Source organism: Nannobrachium achirus (genome assembly GCF_963921795.1).
Source record: "Nannobrachium achirus genome assembly, chromosome: 9".
NCBI lineage: Eukaryota > Metazoa > Chordata > Actinopteri > Myctophiformes > Myctophidae > Nannobrachium > Nannobrachium achirus.
In genome coordinates, this window is record NC_137818.1 from 33,897,505 (window position 1) to 33,918,184 (window position 20,680).

At 41.1% G+C, this 20,680-nt stretch overlaps 2 protein-coding genes across 2 annotated transcripts; one reads left to right on the top strand and one right to left on the bottom strand.

Annotated features, from left to right (window-relative positions):
- Nucleotides 1–11,937: 11,937 nt before the first annotated feature.
- fkbpl (FKBP prolyl isomerase like) lies at nt 11,938–16,565 on the top strand. The gene is made up of 4 exons (XM_080733366.1): nt 11,938–12,042; nt 13,089–13,257; nt 14,431–14,705; nt 15,411–16,565. Exons 2-4 carry the CDS (start codon nt 13,095–13,097, stop codon nt 16,107–16,109), a joined length of 1,137 nt encoding a protein of 378 aa, XP_080589492.1. The 5' UTR covers nt 11,938–12,042; nt 13,089–13,094; the 3' UTR covers nt 16,110–16,565.
- Nucleotides 16,566–18,167: 1,602 nt separating this feature from the next.
- Nucleotides 18,168–19,737, bottom strand: ebp (EBP cholestenol delta-isomerase; the record flags this gene model as incomplete). The annotated part of the gene is made up of 4 exons (XM_080733732.1): nt 18,168–18,388; nt 19,048–19,178; nt 19,288–19,324; nt 19,428–19,737. The coding sequence occupies 4 exons, from the start codon at nt 19,735–19,737 to the stop codon at nt 18,168–18,170; spliced, it is 699 nt and encodes a 232-aa protein (XP_080589858.1).
- Nucleotides 19,738–20,680: the final 943 nt, after the last annotated feature.

Sequence of the window (20,680 nt, forward strand, 5' to 3'; positions counted from 1 at the left end):
TTTATTTATTTATTTATTTAACTGTTTTTGTTTTGTTTGGTGTTCCTAAGTTGAGCCCTTTGGAATGGTTGCCTTCTGGTTAAGTTGTCAGTTAAATTGCTTTATTTATTATTTGTTTAGTTCTGTTCAGTTATGTTGTGTTTAGACCTTTATTTCGTTATTTGTTTGTTTTGTTTAGTTAACTTCAGCTCTGAGCACGGCCTGGCGCTGCAGGGCCGATCCAAAGGTAGAGCGAACGGTGCGGTCGTGATTAACATAATCACCTTCCATTTACAGACCAAAAATACAAATGTCCTTACATGATTTCACATTAGACAGTCAGATTTGCATAAAGCAGAATAGGCTAGTAGTAGGCCTAATTTTAATTACTTTTATGCGCAACAGATCATCAAGCGCAATTATAGCGCATCATTGGCACCTGTGTTGAGTTGCAAGTTGAAGTGGATTTTTAGGCCTCATAGAAATGATTGCCAAATGGGACCCAATAATGCAAGAGCATGTCAGGCGAATTCAAGACAAGGAAACTCACCAACATTATTTGGGATCCACAATACAAAACGAAATCATTAGTGTCGAATATGAAAGGACAGCATAACGGTGTTCAGGCTCACATACTCCGTCTAAATCCCCGTGCCTATTTCATGCCATGCGGTTGTCACAGCCTTAATTTGATCCTAGGAGACATGGCAAAATGTTGCACAAAAGCAATGACATTCTTTGGCGTTGTACAACGCATATACACAATATTTGCCCCTTCCACTAATCGTTGGGATATATTGACAGCGCATGTTTCTCTCAACGTTAAACCACTGTCCGAAACGAGGTGGGAATGTAGGGTAGAGAGTGTCAAAGTACTACGCCACGACATTAAAAATGTTAAAGATGCTTTGCTGGAAGTATCAGAGAAAACTAAAGACGCTAAAATTAAAAGCGAGTCTCTTTCCCTGGTCAACTTTGAGCTGGAAAATTTTGAATTCATTCTGGCTATGGTTATATGGTATGACATTTTGTTTGCTGTTAACACTGTGAGCAAAGATTTGCAGTCTAAGGATATGCAGCTGGATGTGGCTTTGTCTGATATTAAGGGACTGGTTAATTTCATGGAGAACTACAGAGAAACTGGATTTACGTCTTCAAAAATAACAGCAAAAGAGATTGCTGAGGAGATGGGTGTCAGGCCATTATTCACAGAGTCGCGCGTGACGGGGAAACGGAGAAGAGACGCAGACATCCCTCTATCTGGAGAGCGGCTTTTCGAAACGGAATATTTCATTCCAATAGTGGACCAGGCCCTCTCCGCTCTACGCGATCGATTCAAACAAATAAAACAATTCGAGGGCACGTTTGGATTTCTTTTTAACTTGTCCAAACTTTGTGAAATAGATGACATTGAACTGAAGAGAAAGTGTGAGGCTTTGAGCTTGTCTCTGACAGCAACATTAACAGATGGAACCCAGTCTAGTGACCCTAAGGACTACAAACCATGGATTGACATCTAGACCTACTGCACATACAGTATGAAACAGAGCTGATACCTTTAAATGCATTTTGAGGGGAAAAAAAATGCTGCTTATTTGTACCCTGTATATAAAATGTCACAATGCGACATAGCTCTGTTTACTCAATGCTGTACCCCCCTCCAACTGTATATATGTTCCCCATTTTCAACTGTTTTTTATTGTATTTGTGATACTTGCTTTGGCAATGTAAACGTATGTTTTCTCAATAAAGCTCCTTTGAATTGAATTGACATCAATGCAGAGGACCTGTTCACTGAGCTGCGCGTATTGTGCGTAACAGTGCCCAAGGAAGCCAAGACTGCGCTGGAAACACTGCGTTATCTCAAAAAGAGGAAAGGGACATTCCCTAACAGTGAAATTGCCCTTCGGATTTTACTGACAATCCCCGTCACAGTTGCATCTGGGGAGCGCAGTTTCTCCAAGTTAAAACTGATAAAAAACTATTTACGCACAACCATGTCCCAGGAGAGACTTTGTGGACTTGCCATCATCGCAATAGAACAGGATGCTGTATCTACACTGGATTATAAAGACGTTATTGCAGAATTTGCTGCAAGGAACGCCAGGAGGCAAATCTTAGCATGATTCTCTGCTTGTTGTGTCAACTTGTGTGAGTAGGCCTATAGCCTATTATAATAGCTGCTGCCTGTGTGCTTATTGTTATTGTTAACTTGTCAATTATTTGAAGTGGTATCCCTACGCTATATCTACGTCACTGGCTGCCTGGGGCAGTGGCGTCAGTTCAGAAAAAGCTAAGGTATGGCAACATGACTGGTGGTTGCCATACCTTACTTACATACCTGCAATAGGCACGATGAAAAGAACATTTTATTATTTCCCCCTGTAGCCAAGGTATGGCAGCTGCCATAGCTTGCCATACCCAATTGACGCCTCTGGTTCCCCCATGCAGACTGCAGTAAAAGTGTGCCCGCCCCGCCCCGCAGTCCCGCTGTTATAAAAAAGGCCTCGCCCCCCGCCCCCCCGCTCAGGGCCCCGCATTTGTGCCGCACGGCCTGCGTCGGTACAGTCTTTCTAGTTTCGGCGCACACTAAAACTCGAACCATTTAGGGAGCGTTCGTCTAATACTTAAGGTGGGTATAGTCCATAGCGAGGGGGGGTTCTCAAATAATAATTTGATTGTCAGGGGGGACCATGACTTTTTTATTTTGGCTGGAGGGGGGTCCATGAAACTTTAATTTGTTGAATTTTGTATTAAAAAAATGTTTTCTTTTGATATTTTTCATACGTGTTTACTCCCCTATAGTTATCAAGTTCCCCCTGATTAACCGACTCGGCGGCAGTCGGCGCTGACAGCGCAGTGCTTCGAGTTTGTGTTGCATTCTACAAAAGTGATTGTGAAGCGAACAGTAGAACCAACACAGGGCTTTACACACGAGTGCTGCAGTATATCCTATACGTATATTAATTAGGCCTACTTTAAACCATACAGCTTTTGGTAGGCTGTATAATAACTTGAATAATATGAATGCCATATTAATTTCGTATCGGCATTGCCAGGGTGGCATTGCGCACTAGGCTAAAATACCCTATATAGCCTATAACGTTCTCTACAATAAGTAGGGCCTAATTGTAGATGATAGTTATATCTATCAAATATGGTTTTATATAGCAAATCAATGTCGGGAAATGTCCATTTTGGGAGCGCACTGCATGGCGCACTGGTAGATCAGCCAACGTTATACATCTTTAGATGTAATAGGGACACAATACAGTCCATGGAAGTGGGGCTTTCCAAGGAAGAGGTGACGTTTTATTTGTTTTAATCGCTTCATAATTGACCGAGCCATGATGAACTTAAACCAGAAGAACAAAACGTAATCCTGTAGGCAGGATTTTTTTTGCTCCCTCGCTTTCTCTCTCCATCTCTCTCTCGCTCTGTTCCAAATCATGTCCAAATGGAGACGCTTCATGCGCGGAGCGCAGAGACACAGACAGAGAGAGAGAGAGAGAGAGAGAGAGAGAGAGAGAGAGAGAGAGAGAGAGAGAGAGAGAGAGACACGAGAGTGGACGTTTATTTAAACAGCAGCACACAACTTAATTGGCCCATCAACAGCCTTGGCCTATATCATTGATCTCCCAGGGGAGTAAACCGATGTTCGGACTCTCTTTGATTCATTGACTGAAGCCCTTCCACACCTAATTGTTTGTTTATTATTTGAAATAATTAGCAGTGCAGGAACTGTCTATAGTTCTGGTCCACCTCCTCGCTCGCACTCTGTTGCCCGGCGCGCGCTGCTTGTAGATCGGCTACTTTGGCTGAAACTATAAACGACCGTAGAGCTCCAGAATGGCTGGCCGTTGGATCGCCGCGACCCCTCGTTAGAACCGGGGCGACTAGACAGACGGTCGCTCCGTGGTGTTCAACACAAATGGAGCTCGCCGTTCTACATTGCATTGCATAATTGATACTTTTACATTAAAAAGTAAAACAGTTGAGTAGGCTGTATACCTTTTCCACCACTGCCAAAGACCCGCAGCATCATCAAAGACCTATCCCATTGTTTGAACTGCTGCCTTTTTAAAAGATCCACAGGCTTAAAAACCAGCTTTTTATATAGCTGCGCTCATGCACTATTAGCTGTGAGACGGGACTTTTTTTTTTTTTTTTTTTTTTACTTCGTAGGCTATATCTATACTTTTTTTTTTTTATAAATTTAACTTATTGTTTTGTCTTAACAATAAAGGTTTGCTCCACTTTCGTTGTTCTTGAACTTGTTTTATGCAACAATGATACCGGTAATAAAGCTCATTCATTCTTCATTCATAGCCTATACTTTTCAAACCAAATTAGAACTTTCTTGCGATAAATTAAACCCCAGGCATTAAGTGTTCTGTAAAAGGCATATTTATTTCAATGATGACATCAGTTTTAAATAACAATAATAATTAAATAACAATAATAAGTAAGACCCACAAATCGGCCCATGGCTATATTATATTAGGCATAGCGTATAGGATAGGAATATAATAGCCTATACACATGGCTTATTTGCAGGGAACAGTTGGAAAGCCCTCGTCATTGATGAATTCCGTTACGGAATAAAGAGATTGTGGGGGAGAAGATTTAGGTGGCGGTGCCCGGTGCAACTGTCTGTCTGTCTGTCTGTCTGTCTGTCTGTCTGTCTGTCTGTCTGTCTGTCTGTCTGACTGACTGACTGACTGACTGAATGACTGCACCGACGCTCTCTCTCTCTGTGTCATTAAACTAGGCCTAGCCTACTTTTTCCTATTTGCAACCTTCTCTCTCACTGTTATGTCATGCAGTTCCCTGTTTCAGCTGTGAGACTCACAACCCTCGATTACCACCATGAATTGCCTTTGCTTTGATCACTTGATTGGTGATCAGTCCACCATATTCGTCACAGCTGCAGGAGCTAATGACTGGCTAATTCACACATCTATTGTTTGTTTTTCCTTGAAAGCAAATAATGACCGCGCTAATTGATTCATTGGTAACTGAGGTTGGGACCCAAATTATTTTGTCCCCAGATGATTAACACGACACCATTTTCTCACTCAACAGTAACCGTGACAAATTAAACATTGGCCAAATTGTCAAATATTAGAGGCCTATTTCTGTTTCATATAAGTGCAACCACTTTTAACAGCTGTCTATCTGTGTGATGAGGGGCTGTGGTGCTGAACTGACTGACTTGACGTTCTCTATATGCATGTGCAATGGGAAAATGAAATCAATCAGTCTGTCTGTCTGTCTGTCTGTCTGTCTGTCTGTCTGTCTGTCTGTCTGTCTGTCTGTCTGTCTGTCCGTCTGTCCGTCTGTCTGTCTGTCTGTCTTCCTTCCACACTGGATGTGTGGACAAATTGAATGAATTTTGATATTTTGATTAAATTAATAGGCCTACTGTCTAGGATAGGATAGGAATAGGAATGTTTGTTTACTGTATTTATTCACCAAAAAATAAGTGAATAAAGTGGGTGCAAGTGAACTGCCTGTGCGCCACCGCCGCCACACAATAGCCTACGAATTAATCTACGTATGGTGTCACGGAATCCATAGATTATCCACGATTATAGCCACGGAATACACCAACACGGAGCTAGAAAGGAACGCCCATAAACGTCACATCCGCCTTGAGCGTGGGGGAAAACAAACCGCCTTTCCCCATTGAGTTAATACAGCGTAAACAGTACACTATCGTTTTAATCACGTTCAGAGCGATTTTTTTGGACGATAAAACACTCGACAGCCAAGAAAAATCCATCAGAAGGACTTCTGGAACGCAATCGCTCACTTGCCGTCGGAAAGTTCACTTATTATTAAGATAACAAGCCTATTATGGATGACTGATTGATTGATTGAACGCACCGCTGTGCAGCACGGAGCTACTGTACCTCGCCACCTCGTCTAAACTACTACTCCTGCCTCATCAAAACCTCTGGAATAAAACGGGACCCAAATTTTACTCTTTATACGTTGACCAGATATTCAGTCTACTACACCAAATCTATTTTTGCCAATCTATGCCGTGCCAAAAATCAACAAGCTAGGTTGGACCCCGGTTATGTTCTCCCTGGCATATAGGATATAGAAGTCGGAGTTCAAGTGGTTTGTAATCAGAGTCAGATTAATATATTCCCCGCAAATTACACAAGCACTGACTGAGATGGAGATCTGTCGTTTCTGTAGGCTATCCAAGTTACACAAGCATGAGTTGAGATCGGAGATCTGTTTTTCTCTCCATCTACTCTACTCCCTGTGTTACAAAAAAACATGTTTGCACATGCAGTGTTCATTTCAATCCTGGTAGAGACACTAATATTAATATGAGATATGATCAATTAAACGTGCCACAATATAAATCCAACAGCCAGGCCCATTAGTCGTCAATAGATTTGAAACGTGAATATGGTCTAAACCCATTCCCATTGCCTAATACACTTACAATGGCATCCTCCTCCTGTGTCCTTCCCGTACGTGTTCCATGAACATCATTGCTGAATTAATGGCCTTTGTTTTTTGATATTGTGATTAGTGTAATTGATCATGTTCATGAAAATGTGAAAGTGTGTCTCTTACCAGGTGATTAAATCAGTCAGATAACCATGGCATTGATCCGACCAGTCCTATAAGACAACAATTAATCCCGATGCTACTGCAGATAGTTTTTTGTCCATTTGCAGTAAGGAATCAATGTAATTAAGTGGTTTATAATCAGACTCAGATTATCCCCCGTGCATGTGTCAGAGTTGCACAATATAAGCACCCGTGATCCCCCTCTTCCCTCTATGCTACAAAACCTGTTTACATTATGTCTTTAATCACCTAGTAGAGACAATGTTGTTTATAGAACACATCGTAGTGAGTTCAAGTAGGATAGAGACCTGATCTTTGAATATATGGCAGGATCGACGCCAGTTTAAAAGTATTTTCTGCAGGTTTGAAACTATTTAGGATAGGATTGTGTTGTGTTGCGTTGTGTCAGTGTGTAATCCTTGCATGATAACAAGCTGTTAATGGCTGTAGACAACTGGAATTCATTTAATGTGCTCTATACCCATCATTGATTAATTAATGCTTTTCGTTTTTTGATACGATAAGTTTAATTTATCATAAAAAAATGTAACAGTGTCTAATACCAGACGGATAGTCTAGATAACCCATGGTCTTTGATGATGCGACCTGTCCTTAATAATATCAGACAATATTTAATCCCAAAGCCGTTTAATTTTAAATGCATCATTTTTTGTCCATTGGCAACCAAGGAATCAATGTAAGACATTGCAATTAATTAATTACATCGCTATACTATTAAAAAATCGGATTTGAAAACACGGAAAACCCCATTCTACTAATGGGGGTTGTTAAATATTTCCCCCACGCTTGACTCCGCCCCCAGCTATGACGCGCTGATGACAAAGCTCCGTGTTGGTGTATCCGTACGGTTCTGTAACAGTAAACCCCGACTCCAGGGTCTCCAGCGCAGCTATGAAGCTTGATGGCCGTATGGCCGTGTTGCGTATCTATAGCAGATATACAAGCTCATAGCGTGGCGAATTGCGACGAGTTGTGAGCTTGTAGCTCTGATATTTTCAACGCGCGTCACCATCGTACGACGAAGGAATAGGCTGATTTTAACAGCGCACAGCACAGAAGAAGCAGCACGCTCACCCTTCGGGATTTAAACCATGCTGACAGATCATGATACAAAAATGATGATGTTGTTTTAATGGTTGTAGCCTACTACTTTAACCAAATAATAATAAGAATAATAGGATTAAATCTGATAAAATAGCCTAAAGGGAGCCAAATGATACTAAGGGAGACATTTTCCCAGCCGGTCACAGTGTCCGGTGGACTTTATAATTACTGGCCAATTAAACATTTTAACGGTCAATGGCACAACGTATGCTTCGCCAATATCTTTATATATACAGACAGACTGACAGACAGACAGACAGACAGACAGACAGACAGACAGACAGACAGACAGACAGACAGACAGACAGACAGACAGAGAGAAATCCACTGTCAGAAAGAAAGTAATGACGTGCTGCCGTGCATATCACCGGAAAAAAAAATCTGGACATGGGGATGGGCGATATAAAGTCGGAAAAAACGCATAACGCACCAATGGATGCGAGTGAGGCAGCGAGTGGAGTAGTAGCACATGGGTATGGTAGCGTACCTTGATTACAGGAGAAAATAATAAAATGTAGGCCTACTTCTTAAAATGAATTCATCATGCTTGTTGCAAAACAACAGCCATGTTACCATACCTTAGCATTTGCAGAACTGACGCTGCTGGCGGGATCGCGCAGCCGAGGAGGATTTTTTTTTTCTTTTTTTTTTTTGCATTATGAGCAGTGTGCGGGCCTATTCGTGGACTCTTTTTATTCTGTCTGTCTGTCAGCATATTCATTACATTACTCCGTGTGAGTAGCCTAATGGCAAAGCATCTGGATAAATCACTGTCTGTCTGTCTGTCTGTCTGTCTGTCTGTCTGTCTGTCTGTCTGTCTGTCTGTCTGTCTGTCTGTCTGTCTGTCTGTCTGTCTTCCTTCCACACTGGATGTGTGGACAAATTGAATGAATTTTGATATTTTGATAAATGAATTAATAGGCCTACTGTCATTGCATTTCCATTTTTCAATTATACACCGAATAGCGCAATTAAGTAGGCCTAGGTCAACGAGTCAACCCAATTAGCGCTCCCGCAGCTGGTCTGATTGGACTCTGACCAGCTCTGCGCTTCTCAAAGTTACATTAGATCATTTAAACCATTGTGGCATTATTCTCAGCCAACTAATGATAGTCTATTCTGCATTCTGGTTGTCGTCACCCCAAATAATGGATTACTTCTTCATATAATTAATATAGGATATAATGCAGCAGCACTCTTTATGTGCAAAGCCCTCTTCTATAATAATCAGATTCATTTTTACTCACAACAGAGTAAAATATATTTAAACTATTAGATCTGCATTGTTAGATGCAACGGAACAGGCAACAATAGTGGATGGCAATGGCATAGAATTGAATGGTTTGGTCTGTATTTGAACTGGAATGAGTTACTGCTTAAAACAAATGATATAAGAATCACAGTACATTTACAGATTTTTTTTTTTATTATTTATTTTTTTACATGACACGAGACGTGTACCTCGTTGGCTGCATGGCATCGAGTGACGCGTACCAAAGACGCGCATGGCATCGTTACAGGACGCGTGACGCGTACCAAAGACAGCGCAATCGTGTGCCCTGGAGTGCCACTGGAGCACAACTAACGCATGCATGCACGCACGCATATGTAAACAAAAAGCCATTTGGCACACATGCGTCGCTTCGCTTAGCTGGCACGATAAAGCCGCCATACGCACGCACGCACGCACACACACACACACACACACACACACACACACACATCCCAGGTCAAGGGATAATGACAATACCACATCCACTTGTAAGTCTTTAACTGAAAAGAGAGTGCCCCCTATTGGTTATTATTATGCTGACAGATGTGAGTATGCACACACACATGCTGACTGTATGTTTAGGGTTAATTAGGCTTTTCCTTATAGTGCACACTGCACAGACAGGAGACTGACACTGTCACCTGCCAAAGGTTCACTTAACAGTCTTCCAGCTATATGAAGACATTTTAAAATGCCTTTGATTATAAGTCCCCGCCCACCCCCACGGAGGTTGTGGGTTCGAATCCACCACGGTGCATCTGGCTGGTGTCAGGCATAATCGCCTATAACATTTTCGCCAGGTCTTTTCGCGGGGGACTTTTGCCGTGGAGGAGAGTCTTTTCACCTACCTGTCTGAGCCATTTCGCCTACCCTCAATTCTGCTGTCAGACTGTCCATTTTTTCATATTATCTCTTTGTCATTTAAATATTATAGTGACTGTGACAGTGGTGTTACATGTCAAACCTACACACGGCTATCCTATGCACTCCATAGTAATCACATAAATACAGAGCTATTGGAATCAGGTGCGCCCAAATAATTAATTAATCCATCCCGATACTATACATTATTTGGTGCAGTATTGAACAGTATTGTAAAATGAACAGTATTGTAGGCCTATATTGTTTTAACATTAGGCTATACAAAATATATATGTAGGCTATTAGCCTATATAGGTCTATATAAGATATGCTACACCTAAATAGCCTATAGAATCAACCTTGCCTGTCAACAGGCATAAAAAACTATTTTGCCATTTTTTAGGAATAAAATGTGATGTAAATAATAAATGTCAAGTAAACTGTTAGATTCACTTGACACCACTGTCACAGTCACTATAATATTTAAATGACAAAGAGATAATTTGCAAACATGGACAGTCTGACAGCAGAATTGAGGGTAGGCGAAATGGCTCAGACAGGTAGGTGAAAAGACTCTCCTCCAAGGCGAAAATGCCAGGCGAAAGGACCAAATGCGTGTAGGCGAATATGTTATAGGCGAAAGTGCTGGTGACCCATCTGGCTTTGTCAAACATCTATACGAACACAATCCCTCCGGAGGAGGGAAGCCAAGTGGGGATGGTGATAATGAACATTGCACATACTCCTACGGGCTGGGGTGGCACCTGTGGGTGGGAGTGTTGGGTGGGAGGAGTATAGGATGAAGGCCCTACGTCCTCCTGGTGGGGGCTCCTCACTAGGTGAGTCAGTAGTAGGATAGGCTATGACAGCAGTGACAACACAGAAAAGTGTTGTGGGGAGCATTATAGCATTATACTAGATTATATATAGCTACTTTGTCTTGTAACAGAGTATTTCTATATTATGTTATCAATACTTTTACATAAGTAACACATGTTTGTACTTTTTCCATCACTGATGAAATGTTGATTATAGCCTACATAGACAAACACACAGTCAAACATCATTCATGCCTATAGTGTTACTTGCACTTTGACGTGTCCAACTGATAGCCCTAATGGTTTCTAGTGTCTGAAAGATACGCTCACAACCAACACTGACAGACTGGATTAACACGCCAGCCTTAACCATGAGTGGTACAGGTCAAAGGTCAATACACGCACATGCAAAAACGTGCCCTAGTCGGTGTTGCATGCACACGTCATGCGCATGCATGTGTGTGGTGTATGAGAGAGAGAGAGAGAGAGAGAGAGAGAGAGAGAGAGAGAGAGAGAGAGAGAGAGAGAGAGAGAGAGAGAGAGAGAGAGAGAGAGAGAAAAACCTGAAGTCCCCTAAGCTCCATGATTTGTGACCTATAACCAATACAACTTTTGTCTTTTCAGTAAATAAATACAGAAAAGAAAGATGAACAAAAGATTAAATATGAATGCGGTCTGTTTTCAAAAGACAGAGCTCATAAGGAGACATAAAGGTGGTAGCCTACTTTTTTGGTCTCCTGATTTTGCAATGAGGGTTTTCCAATTGAGTCTTTTGCACAAGGCAATGGGTGCATTAGGAGAAGACCAAATAATGAGTGCCCCAACATGCTGAAAGTAGTGCTGAAGTAACCCCGTCAAAAATGCAATTATAACGTTTTTATGTGAATAACAACGTTGTTTTTATGTGAATAACAACGTTTCAGACTTTCAGGCTTCATCACTCATCAGGGCACAAAAAGATCAAATATAACCTGATGAAGAAAGTCTATTACAGACCGAAACGTTAATTGTTATTCCCATTAAAACGTAAAACGTAAAAATAAGTTATTTCTTTCAGTTATTTTTTGTAAAATAATAAGTTAATTGTTATTGTTGTTATTATTTAGTTGTAGGCTACTCTTTTTCTTGTAGCCTAATCTTAGTTTTGTTTTTTGACAAAAAATACAAACAGAAATAAGCTATTACAAAATATCTGGACAGATTAACTCAAAATTAAAAACAATATTACAAAATAAAAAAGTTGATGAACACGCATGCACGCATATACGTCACTTCCGGGGGAAGGCGGAAGAGCTCACTCTCTCACATGGCTTTTGTTTACGATTTTAGGATTCCCTCTCAGTGAAACACTTCCATCTTATTCAATAATATTCGACTTAATTGGTCTAGGTAAGTTATATGACGTTCTGTTACATGCAACGTGCAGCATTGTTAAGATGTTATGTGTAATTCCTTGATTAGCTAACGTGAATGCCTTCGGTTATGAATGCTGCTATGCAAGGTAGCCTACTGCTATCTGTTATTAAACCGCTAACTGGACAGACGTACAGTACAGACAGTCAGTCAGTCAGTCAGTCAGTCTGTGTCCATCCTGATGTATTCATATCAGTCTGGTGTCGAGCTAATTAAAAACGTATTGAAGCTAGCCATTGCGTTGACGTTGTAACGTTATGATTTGGAAACATTTGTTGCGGGATTTTGAAGTACAGGTAAATAAATAACCCTAAAATGGCTAACATGCCATATTGCATGTATGTATTGAGAGAGTGTTTTTTACTGGTGATTCAGTCAGAGTGTATGAAAGGGTGCGCTCGTTTTATTGTCCACGACATTGCAAGCGGCGCGAAGGCCAGCGGACCTTGGTCCTGCTCTTCGCCCCCGAGCGCCGCAGGCGCGAGTGGCCGCGAAGAGCGGGCCAGGGCCGCGCGGCCGGCGGAGCGCCGCGCGAGTTACGAAGCCGTGGTGAATGCAATCGTTATATTTATGCCCAGGCCGTAAGGCCTGGGCAAGCCCACGATAAACGCCCGCGCAGTCCGGTGCGCATTTCCGAACGCACCCTTTCCCCACACTCGGACTGAAACACCAGTAAAAAACACCATCCCGTATGTATTCCACACACAGCCTCGACACCCATTGCATTTTCCTGCTGGAGTTCGTGGAGTGATATATATCTTGGCATTCTAATGATTCTAGCATTCTAATTTGTAGTTCTGCCGCAATAATTAATTGCTGCCACTAGATGTCAGCTCTGTCATCTATTTTTAAAAAGTTATATAGTCTCATAGATGTATTTTATCTAGTCTGACTTTTACTTTAGTATCTATGCTCCAAGGCTGTTGTCATCCTAACATGATGAAACTGGCCCCTGTAAAAAGTCAAAGCCAACCTCCAGGGGATCAAACTGTAGATTTGAAGTTCTCTTGTTTTCTCTACAGCCAGTGATGGATCCTGGGTGCTGTCCTGAAACATACGGGGACTGTTCCCCTGATGACAATGATGTCTCATCCTGGGTGTGTGTCTGTGCCAGTGGGCTCTGGAAGGTCCAACGAAGGCAAACCCATAAGAATGGTGGACAGGCTGCTTTGAATCCTGGAGATGATGGGTGTATGTACAGCGCTTTTCTCACCTTTTTATGATATCCTTATCCTAGAATTGAGATATGTTGAATTAGGACTGGGTGATATGGACAAAATCAAATTAAATATCACTAGCAGGGGTGAGATGCCGGTGGAACTGTGTGGAGCGCCGTTCCACTACCTTTCAAGCAGCACGCACGTGCGTCTCACATGCACATGCGAACACGTACGCCGTCAAGATGTGGTGACACTTCAATCCCTCTACCTGGCTGCTTTGCATAACAATACTCGGGCATGCCTCACCTACGTCCTCAGTTACACTGTATAGACGGCCAGCAGGACGTTCGCCTAGTATTGTCTGCAGTGTTTACTGCCTGCCTGGTATCTACAATGCTGAATCCCGTGCCTTGGCCACCGAAGAAGTAGTCCAAGCCAAACTAAAATAAAAACAACAAATTAACAATGTAACTAAATAACAAGAAATATATAATTACATAAAAAATAAATCCATGGCGCGTGTTGAATACAGTATTTCAACTCGCGCATGTGACATCATTAAAATAGAGTTTCACTAAAAAAATCCACAGCACACCACCGATCACTAGTTTTGCCAAATAACTTGATATCAATGATCAGATAATAGGATGAACAAGTGCTGTGTTGGTCAAACTGAGAACACGTGCGTAGGATAGGTTCTTTTGAGTTCCTTTTCTTTGTAGACATCACAGTGGATAAAATAAGGCAGTGAACTTAGAGAAGGTCAAAGGCAGCTCTGTTCATTTCAAGTAGAAAATATTGTATTAATTAATCCATAGCAAGGAATAAAAAATGGGGAAAAAAAAACACAGGTGACCAATGTGTTTCAGCCTGATGAACCTTCTTTAATTTCACTGTCTTTATTTTTCAAACTCAAAAGTCTTGTCCTGAAACCTTGATATCAATTTACAGTAGTGACGATAATAGACAGTGTATTGTGATTATATACATTTTATTTATTTATTAGAAACACTGTAAATAACTGATCTACTAGCGCACAATGAATGAGTCGTGATGTGAGCTTGTAGATCTGCTATTTCTGACCATTTTTGAAAGCATTCCTTTTTATCATACTGTTGATTTTTTTAAATATTAATGTTATACTATCAATAAAGACTTTGTTAAGGCCCCGGGTTGAGAATCAATGCTTCTTCTCCCCATGTAGCGTTGTCATCCAGCAACAGCCCGAGAATGGGTTCACTGTGTCGAGTCCGAGTGTGTCTCAAAGAGGACATGGGCAAGGGCGATGAGATGCTGCCTATTCAGTCTGACCAACCAATTGCAGAGCTCATAGAAATGACGCCTGCGCCCATTCCACGCTCTCAAAGTTCTGCCCTGCATGTTCTGCTTGGTGATTGGACAACACTGAGGCTAGGGGAGGGACAATGTGATGTCACAGAATCCTGTCTGGGGGGGATGAGAGCTGGAGAGAGATGGGAGGTATGTACGTGAACATATGAAACAAACAACATCAACCTTATTGTTGTGTATCTTTCCAATCACAGGTGAAATGGTGAACATAAGGGCTGTATCTGAAATTCCATACTAACATGCCAAATTACTATGTGAAACTCTTTAGAACAGGGGTGCCCATACTTCTTTGAATTGAGAACTACTTTTAAAATGACCAGCTCATCAAGATCTACCAACCAGAGAAAGTATTATCCCATTGCTGAAGATGTACCCTGGAATAGTGGTGCTGGCGTTAGATATAAGACAAACACACTGGGAAATAATAGAAAACATTCATGAATATAACTTAAAGTTAATAATGCTATTTTCTTCATATTTAATTGTAATTTTTTTAGGGATCCTTTGTGATCTCGATCTACCTTTAGGTCACCCCTGTTTTAGAATGTCTGAATGCTTAGTTGTTACTTAATATAAGTTAAATGCATGCTACTTTTGGGTACTATGATGGTATGAGTGTCCCACAATGCAATTTGGTAGTGACAACAACAACATACCAGAATTGTACATGGTGGGCACTGAACAAACCTCATGTATAATCTCAATTACTCTTAATAAACACAGCTAGTGGTTATTTGCATAGCTATCATAGATCTGCTACTTATTCTTAAAAGTCAATTAAAAGCAAATAGATTATTTTGGTTAACTGTTACATCCCTATTCTGAATTTTTCAGATATTATTGACTCCCTTGGGTAACGGACCAGGAAACCCTGTGGCCCAATTCGCAGAGGGATGCCAGCCTTTATGTGCCACTGTTGAACTGCACTCCTTCACAGCTGGCGAGGAGTCCTGGCAGATGTCTCCGGCTGACAAATGGGACTGGGTGAGGTCTCACAAGGAGAGGGGTGGAGCAAGGTTCAGGGGTGATGACATGTGGGGAGCGGCTGACAGTTACAGCCGAGCCCTCAAACTCCTCATCACTCTGTACAGCCACACCAGCGACCCAGACGCACTACCAGAGGAGGAGGAAGAGGAGGAGGAGCAGAAAGAGACGAGCACCGCTGAAGAAACATCGAAGCTGCCTGCAAACCCCCAGGTTCCGCTTCCCTCCATGAACGTATACCAAACCACGAAAGCAGAACTCCACTCCAACCTGTCACTGTGCCAGCTGAAATTGAGCCAACCACAGCGGGCTAGAGCTAATGCCGCCAAAGCCACACAGCTGGAGCCCAGTGGGGCAAAGGCCTGGTATCGGCTGGGCCAAGCGTGTCAAATGCTGGATGAGCTGGAGGACGCCAAGCAGGCATTCAGGAGACTTTTGGAGCTACAGCCAGACTCACCTGCTGCCCAGAAGGCACTCAAAGATGTTTCAAGCAAAGAGAAAGAAAGAAATACACTGTTAGGACAGAGACTCAGTAAGATGTTCAGTTGAAAACGTTAAAATCACACATAATTGAGTGTACTTTTATTATAATGACTGGCAGTAAAATGGAACTACATCTGCTACTGCCTTATGTTACAAACTATTAAATTGTTGTCTTTTTCTCAATGGTTGAATGTAACTTTCTTGAATGTGGATTATGCCACCTTTTTTACATGAGTGAAATGATATTATAGGGTGGAGAAAATGCAGTGTTTTGTATCCACTAAATAAAATTGCAATATTATGTTGATAGATAATGCAATTATGTAATGCGCCACTAGGTGTCATGTTTTAACAACATTTATCCAATGGGAAAGGAATCCAGCGGGTATGTGGCTGCTAGTCTGTTGCAAATCAAGAAAGGGTAAAATGTCATAACTGTCGTATTTATCTAAAGTTGACACATTCATGTATACTGCTTTTCGTTAGATTTTGGAAAGAAAATATATTACTTTTGTTATTAAATCTGCACTGCATTGAACAGCTTCAACATCATTGGCAAAAATGTACTGTACTTTACGGTAAAAGTGCGAGTAAAAACGTTTAACCGACAAATTGTTGAGTTGCGTGACTACTGTATACCGGTACTTGTGAAATTGTTGTAAACAGTCAAAATGCCGAAACCCGGGATCGAACCAGGGACCTTTAGATCTTCAGTCTAACGCTCTCCCAACTGAGCTATTTCGGCGAGGTGACATGTATCGCGATACATGTGTTATAAAAAATACGCCACGTTTTGTTGATTATAATTGCAGTTTAATCGTCCTCACGTCACCACCTTTCAGTTTTCTGCAGCAGAAGTGAATCAAGTGACCATATTTGGACTAAAGGGTGTAGCTGGGGATACGCATGATAATAGCAATTGTGGTAGCAACTTCTCAATCACAGCGTGGCTTCGCTGCCTATTAGTTAATAAGTGTTACTTCGTGTTATAAAATGAACATGATGTTGTATTAAAGCAAACTTAAGACGCTATTGAAAGCAAACTCGCTATGAAAATGTTTATTGAGGTATAAAATCAAGTGAGAATAGAGTCAGACTTAACTTAGCTAGACTTAACTCATCAAGAAACATGAAGTCATGCCAACCACAGGAATACCCACTAACCGCAGGGGCATCGACACTGCCTTTTCTTGATAATAATCCAGTACAAAGGTCCTTTGTGGATCATTATCAAGAAAAAGCAGTGTCCTTTGTTATACTTCCACTAATATTTTGTGTAATCCATTCCTTCACACTTAATCTTCACCTATGTGCCATCCCATCCATGTATTACCCTCAACAGGGTCCATTTGGTTTAGACTAGAGTAGCCTAAATACAGATGACAATTATGGTAGGTTGGTGGTATGGTTGGCAGTACTAGGCACTTATTGTATCCTTTCACAATTTGACATACAGCATATGAATGATAATTACTAATAATGAATTAAGAATGACTTAATATTGGTTTTGGTGCTTTTGCTGTAAATGGTATACGTTTTTCAACACATGAGAACAAATTTAATTCAAGGATGAGGAGCCATTCAACAGCTGTATTTCATAATAAGATCGTGCTTATCTTGGATAATATCTCAAGTCCTGGACTCCTTGGCAAAAGTAAATAATTTGCTAAATTAGTTCAAGAACACATTCAAGCCATGGGAATTCCAACAGATAAACACAGCCGACAGTAATATTACCACAAGGATTTGGTACACATAAAGAGCATATGCCTATTGTAAACAAACATAGGTGGCTTTACTTTGTTATTATTCCCACTTATGCCCACCAAAGAATGCCATTAAGTCAGAGGTTGACTCTTAAAAAGAAACTAAGGCATATGAACTAATAGATATATAGTATTAGGCCACATTTGTAAAAAGAAAAGGAGCTTAGAAAATATTGAACTGGAAAATTCACACTTGCAATTTCACATAAACAATTGTCCATACAGTATACATTTTTTTCTTGTTGATGAATTCAGAATTTTTGCAAGAATTTCAGGAATGTGCATGTCTCTACCCCCTCCATCACATATAGTACATAACCAGCTTATTGTCCCACAGGCAGTTCTGTCCTTCTGCTGGTTAGTTGGTCTTAGACTTCTGCGTCTTCATGCTGTCTGTATGTGTCTGGGTGGCAGAGAGCTCTCTCCATGCATCTACAATCAGCACTAGAGGTATGACAATCCACAACGAGTTCATGAATACGAAGTAGAACCAGAAGTAGATGGGATGTCCAAATTCGCTGTGAGAGTAGCCGTCTTTGTGCTCCGTGTAGAAATAAAGCACATCTCCGTACAGCTGGCCTGGAATCACATGTTGAAATCGAATGCTTAGTTAAAAGAATTGTTTGTAGAATCGGCCTCATGTAGAATTAGCCTCAGGTCTTAATGGGTTAAGTGGTTTTAAAATGTTGTGCCCAAGGTACCCAAGGTGTAAGAATATTGCGACGTGTGGTGAGATTGTAGATCTGCTCTTTTTGCTGCTTATTTTTTTCAAAGCTATTTTTCATGGAGGCAGTGGCACACCAGTACTTGTCTCAAGGCACTGTTTGGGAACAACTGACTCGCACGCTGAAATATAACTATAGAAATAGCTCTGGATCGGCTACTTACGGCGGACGACACTGTTGCACAAAAAATCATAGATCAGGCTTGATGTTTAGATTCAATACTGTACAATAATTCATTTGGACTCAGAGTCCTTACTGTGAGCTGGGCCAGCTTTTCTGAAAGTGTTGAAAGTCCTTGAGTAAAGATCAATGTAGTTTCTATGTAAATGGACAAAGTTGATCTCAAGTCTCAAGATGCTTTGATGAAGTTTGGCCTTGAAATATCTACATGTACAATAGATGTACCACTGACCTTGAACTGAACTACGTCATTATACTACTGTACTTATTGTGCACAACAGTGTGGATATAGTGCTAAATTTAAATGCTTTTAAAGGAAACGCATCCGCTTACCTAATGAAATGATGAGTTGCAGTACAAATCTGTAGGACTTGTTGGTCAGGAAGGCAAACACAACCCAAAAACTAAATGGTCCCCATAGCAATGCAGTCACTGTCTCCATACAAACAGTGAAGTTATCCGCTCTAAATAGAAGTGAGAGAGAGGGGGGGGAGAGGGAGAGGGGTGTCAATAACAATATTATAATCCATCATCTGTGAGTAATGCTCTATTTCTGTTCAAATATAAACTTACATAACATATCGGCTGTCTCCCTTGGAGTACTCTTTCCCTTAGGATAAAAAAAAGGAAATTGAATCGACCAAAAAGACACTGAGCAACAAAATTGATTGCTTATAGACACGTTTTAAACATTTACTCTTGTCTGTACTCACATAGCTGTGAGAGGAAGCTCTGGTCTCCTGGAATGATGGGATAATATAGTGCAAACCAGCCCTCGATGACGCTATGTATAAAACCACACACGGCAAACCAGCAAATGGCCAGCCGCCTGCCAAAGCCCAAGCGTCCAGCGGGCCCATCTCGACCAGTGATCAGCCAGGTCACCAGCAGAAATACCCCAGACACAGAGAACAGAAACACTAGGATCTCAGACATGGATCGGTCGTTGGCCACATAGTTAGGAATGGAAAGGTCACGAGGCCAGTAGGGGTGGACAACCCCGGTTGCTGAAGTCGTCTCCATGAGCTGGAAGAGAGGAAGCAAATATTTTAGACATTTTTTGGTTAAACGTTTTTAAGGACCCCTTAGCTGAGAGAGATGACGCAGGAACCCCCACTACATTATATAAAATTGTGTGTTACAGATTAAACTTCTTCATACATTTCATAGCTCACAATGTATATCTGTTAATTTTGGCTAATATTCCACCCATACTACTAGGGAGGTTGAAGTGGCTAATGTAAAAAAAAAAAAAAAATCCTATCACTCAAAGATTTGGTGGCCCCCAGTAGTAACTGAGGACCCCCTGTTGAAGACCCTGTAACTACACAGTAAAGCCCTCAGTGTTAAATTAACTCAGAAGAGTGAATGAATTGAGTACACAGGATCAAGTGCTGAGTTATCCAAACTGCTAATAAAGTATTCAATAAATTAGTCAATACAAATGGAACCAAATGGACCTGAAAAGGAAACAAATAGACCAATTGGTTCTCTTTGTAGCCTACTATACAGTCTTCTGAGTTAAATTAACACCAATCAATCAATCAATGAAAATACAGTAGCCTACATACTATGTGTAAAACAATGGACATAATCCAAATGATCAGGATGCAGTTGTACATGGTCTGAATAATATTACATTTTAGATCATAAATGCACACAGGTTTGCATGAGATCCAAGGCTGTAGTAGACATCAGTTGCAAGTAAGTGTGTACACAATACATGTATTATAACACATCACTCACATGTACCTCTTACCGGTGACGTAGCCTAGAGTTTCCACTTGCCAGCTGCTCAGAAATGAAACAGGTAAACAGAGGAATATTAATTTAAATTAAATATATGACTGACCTCAATGTTCAGTGCTTTGATAGAGTTATGGTTTGGTCACAGTAGCTTCCTCCACGCATGGACCGCCCAATCTCCTAACAGACCAATCAAACACAGTATACATTGAGAGGCGGT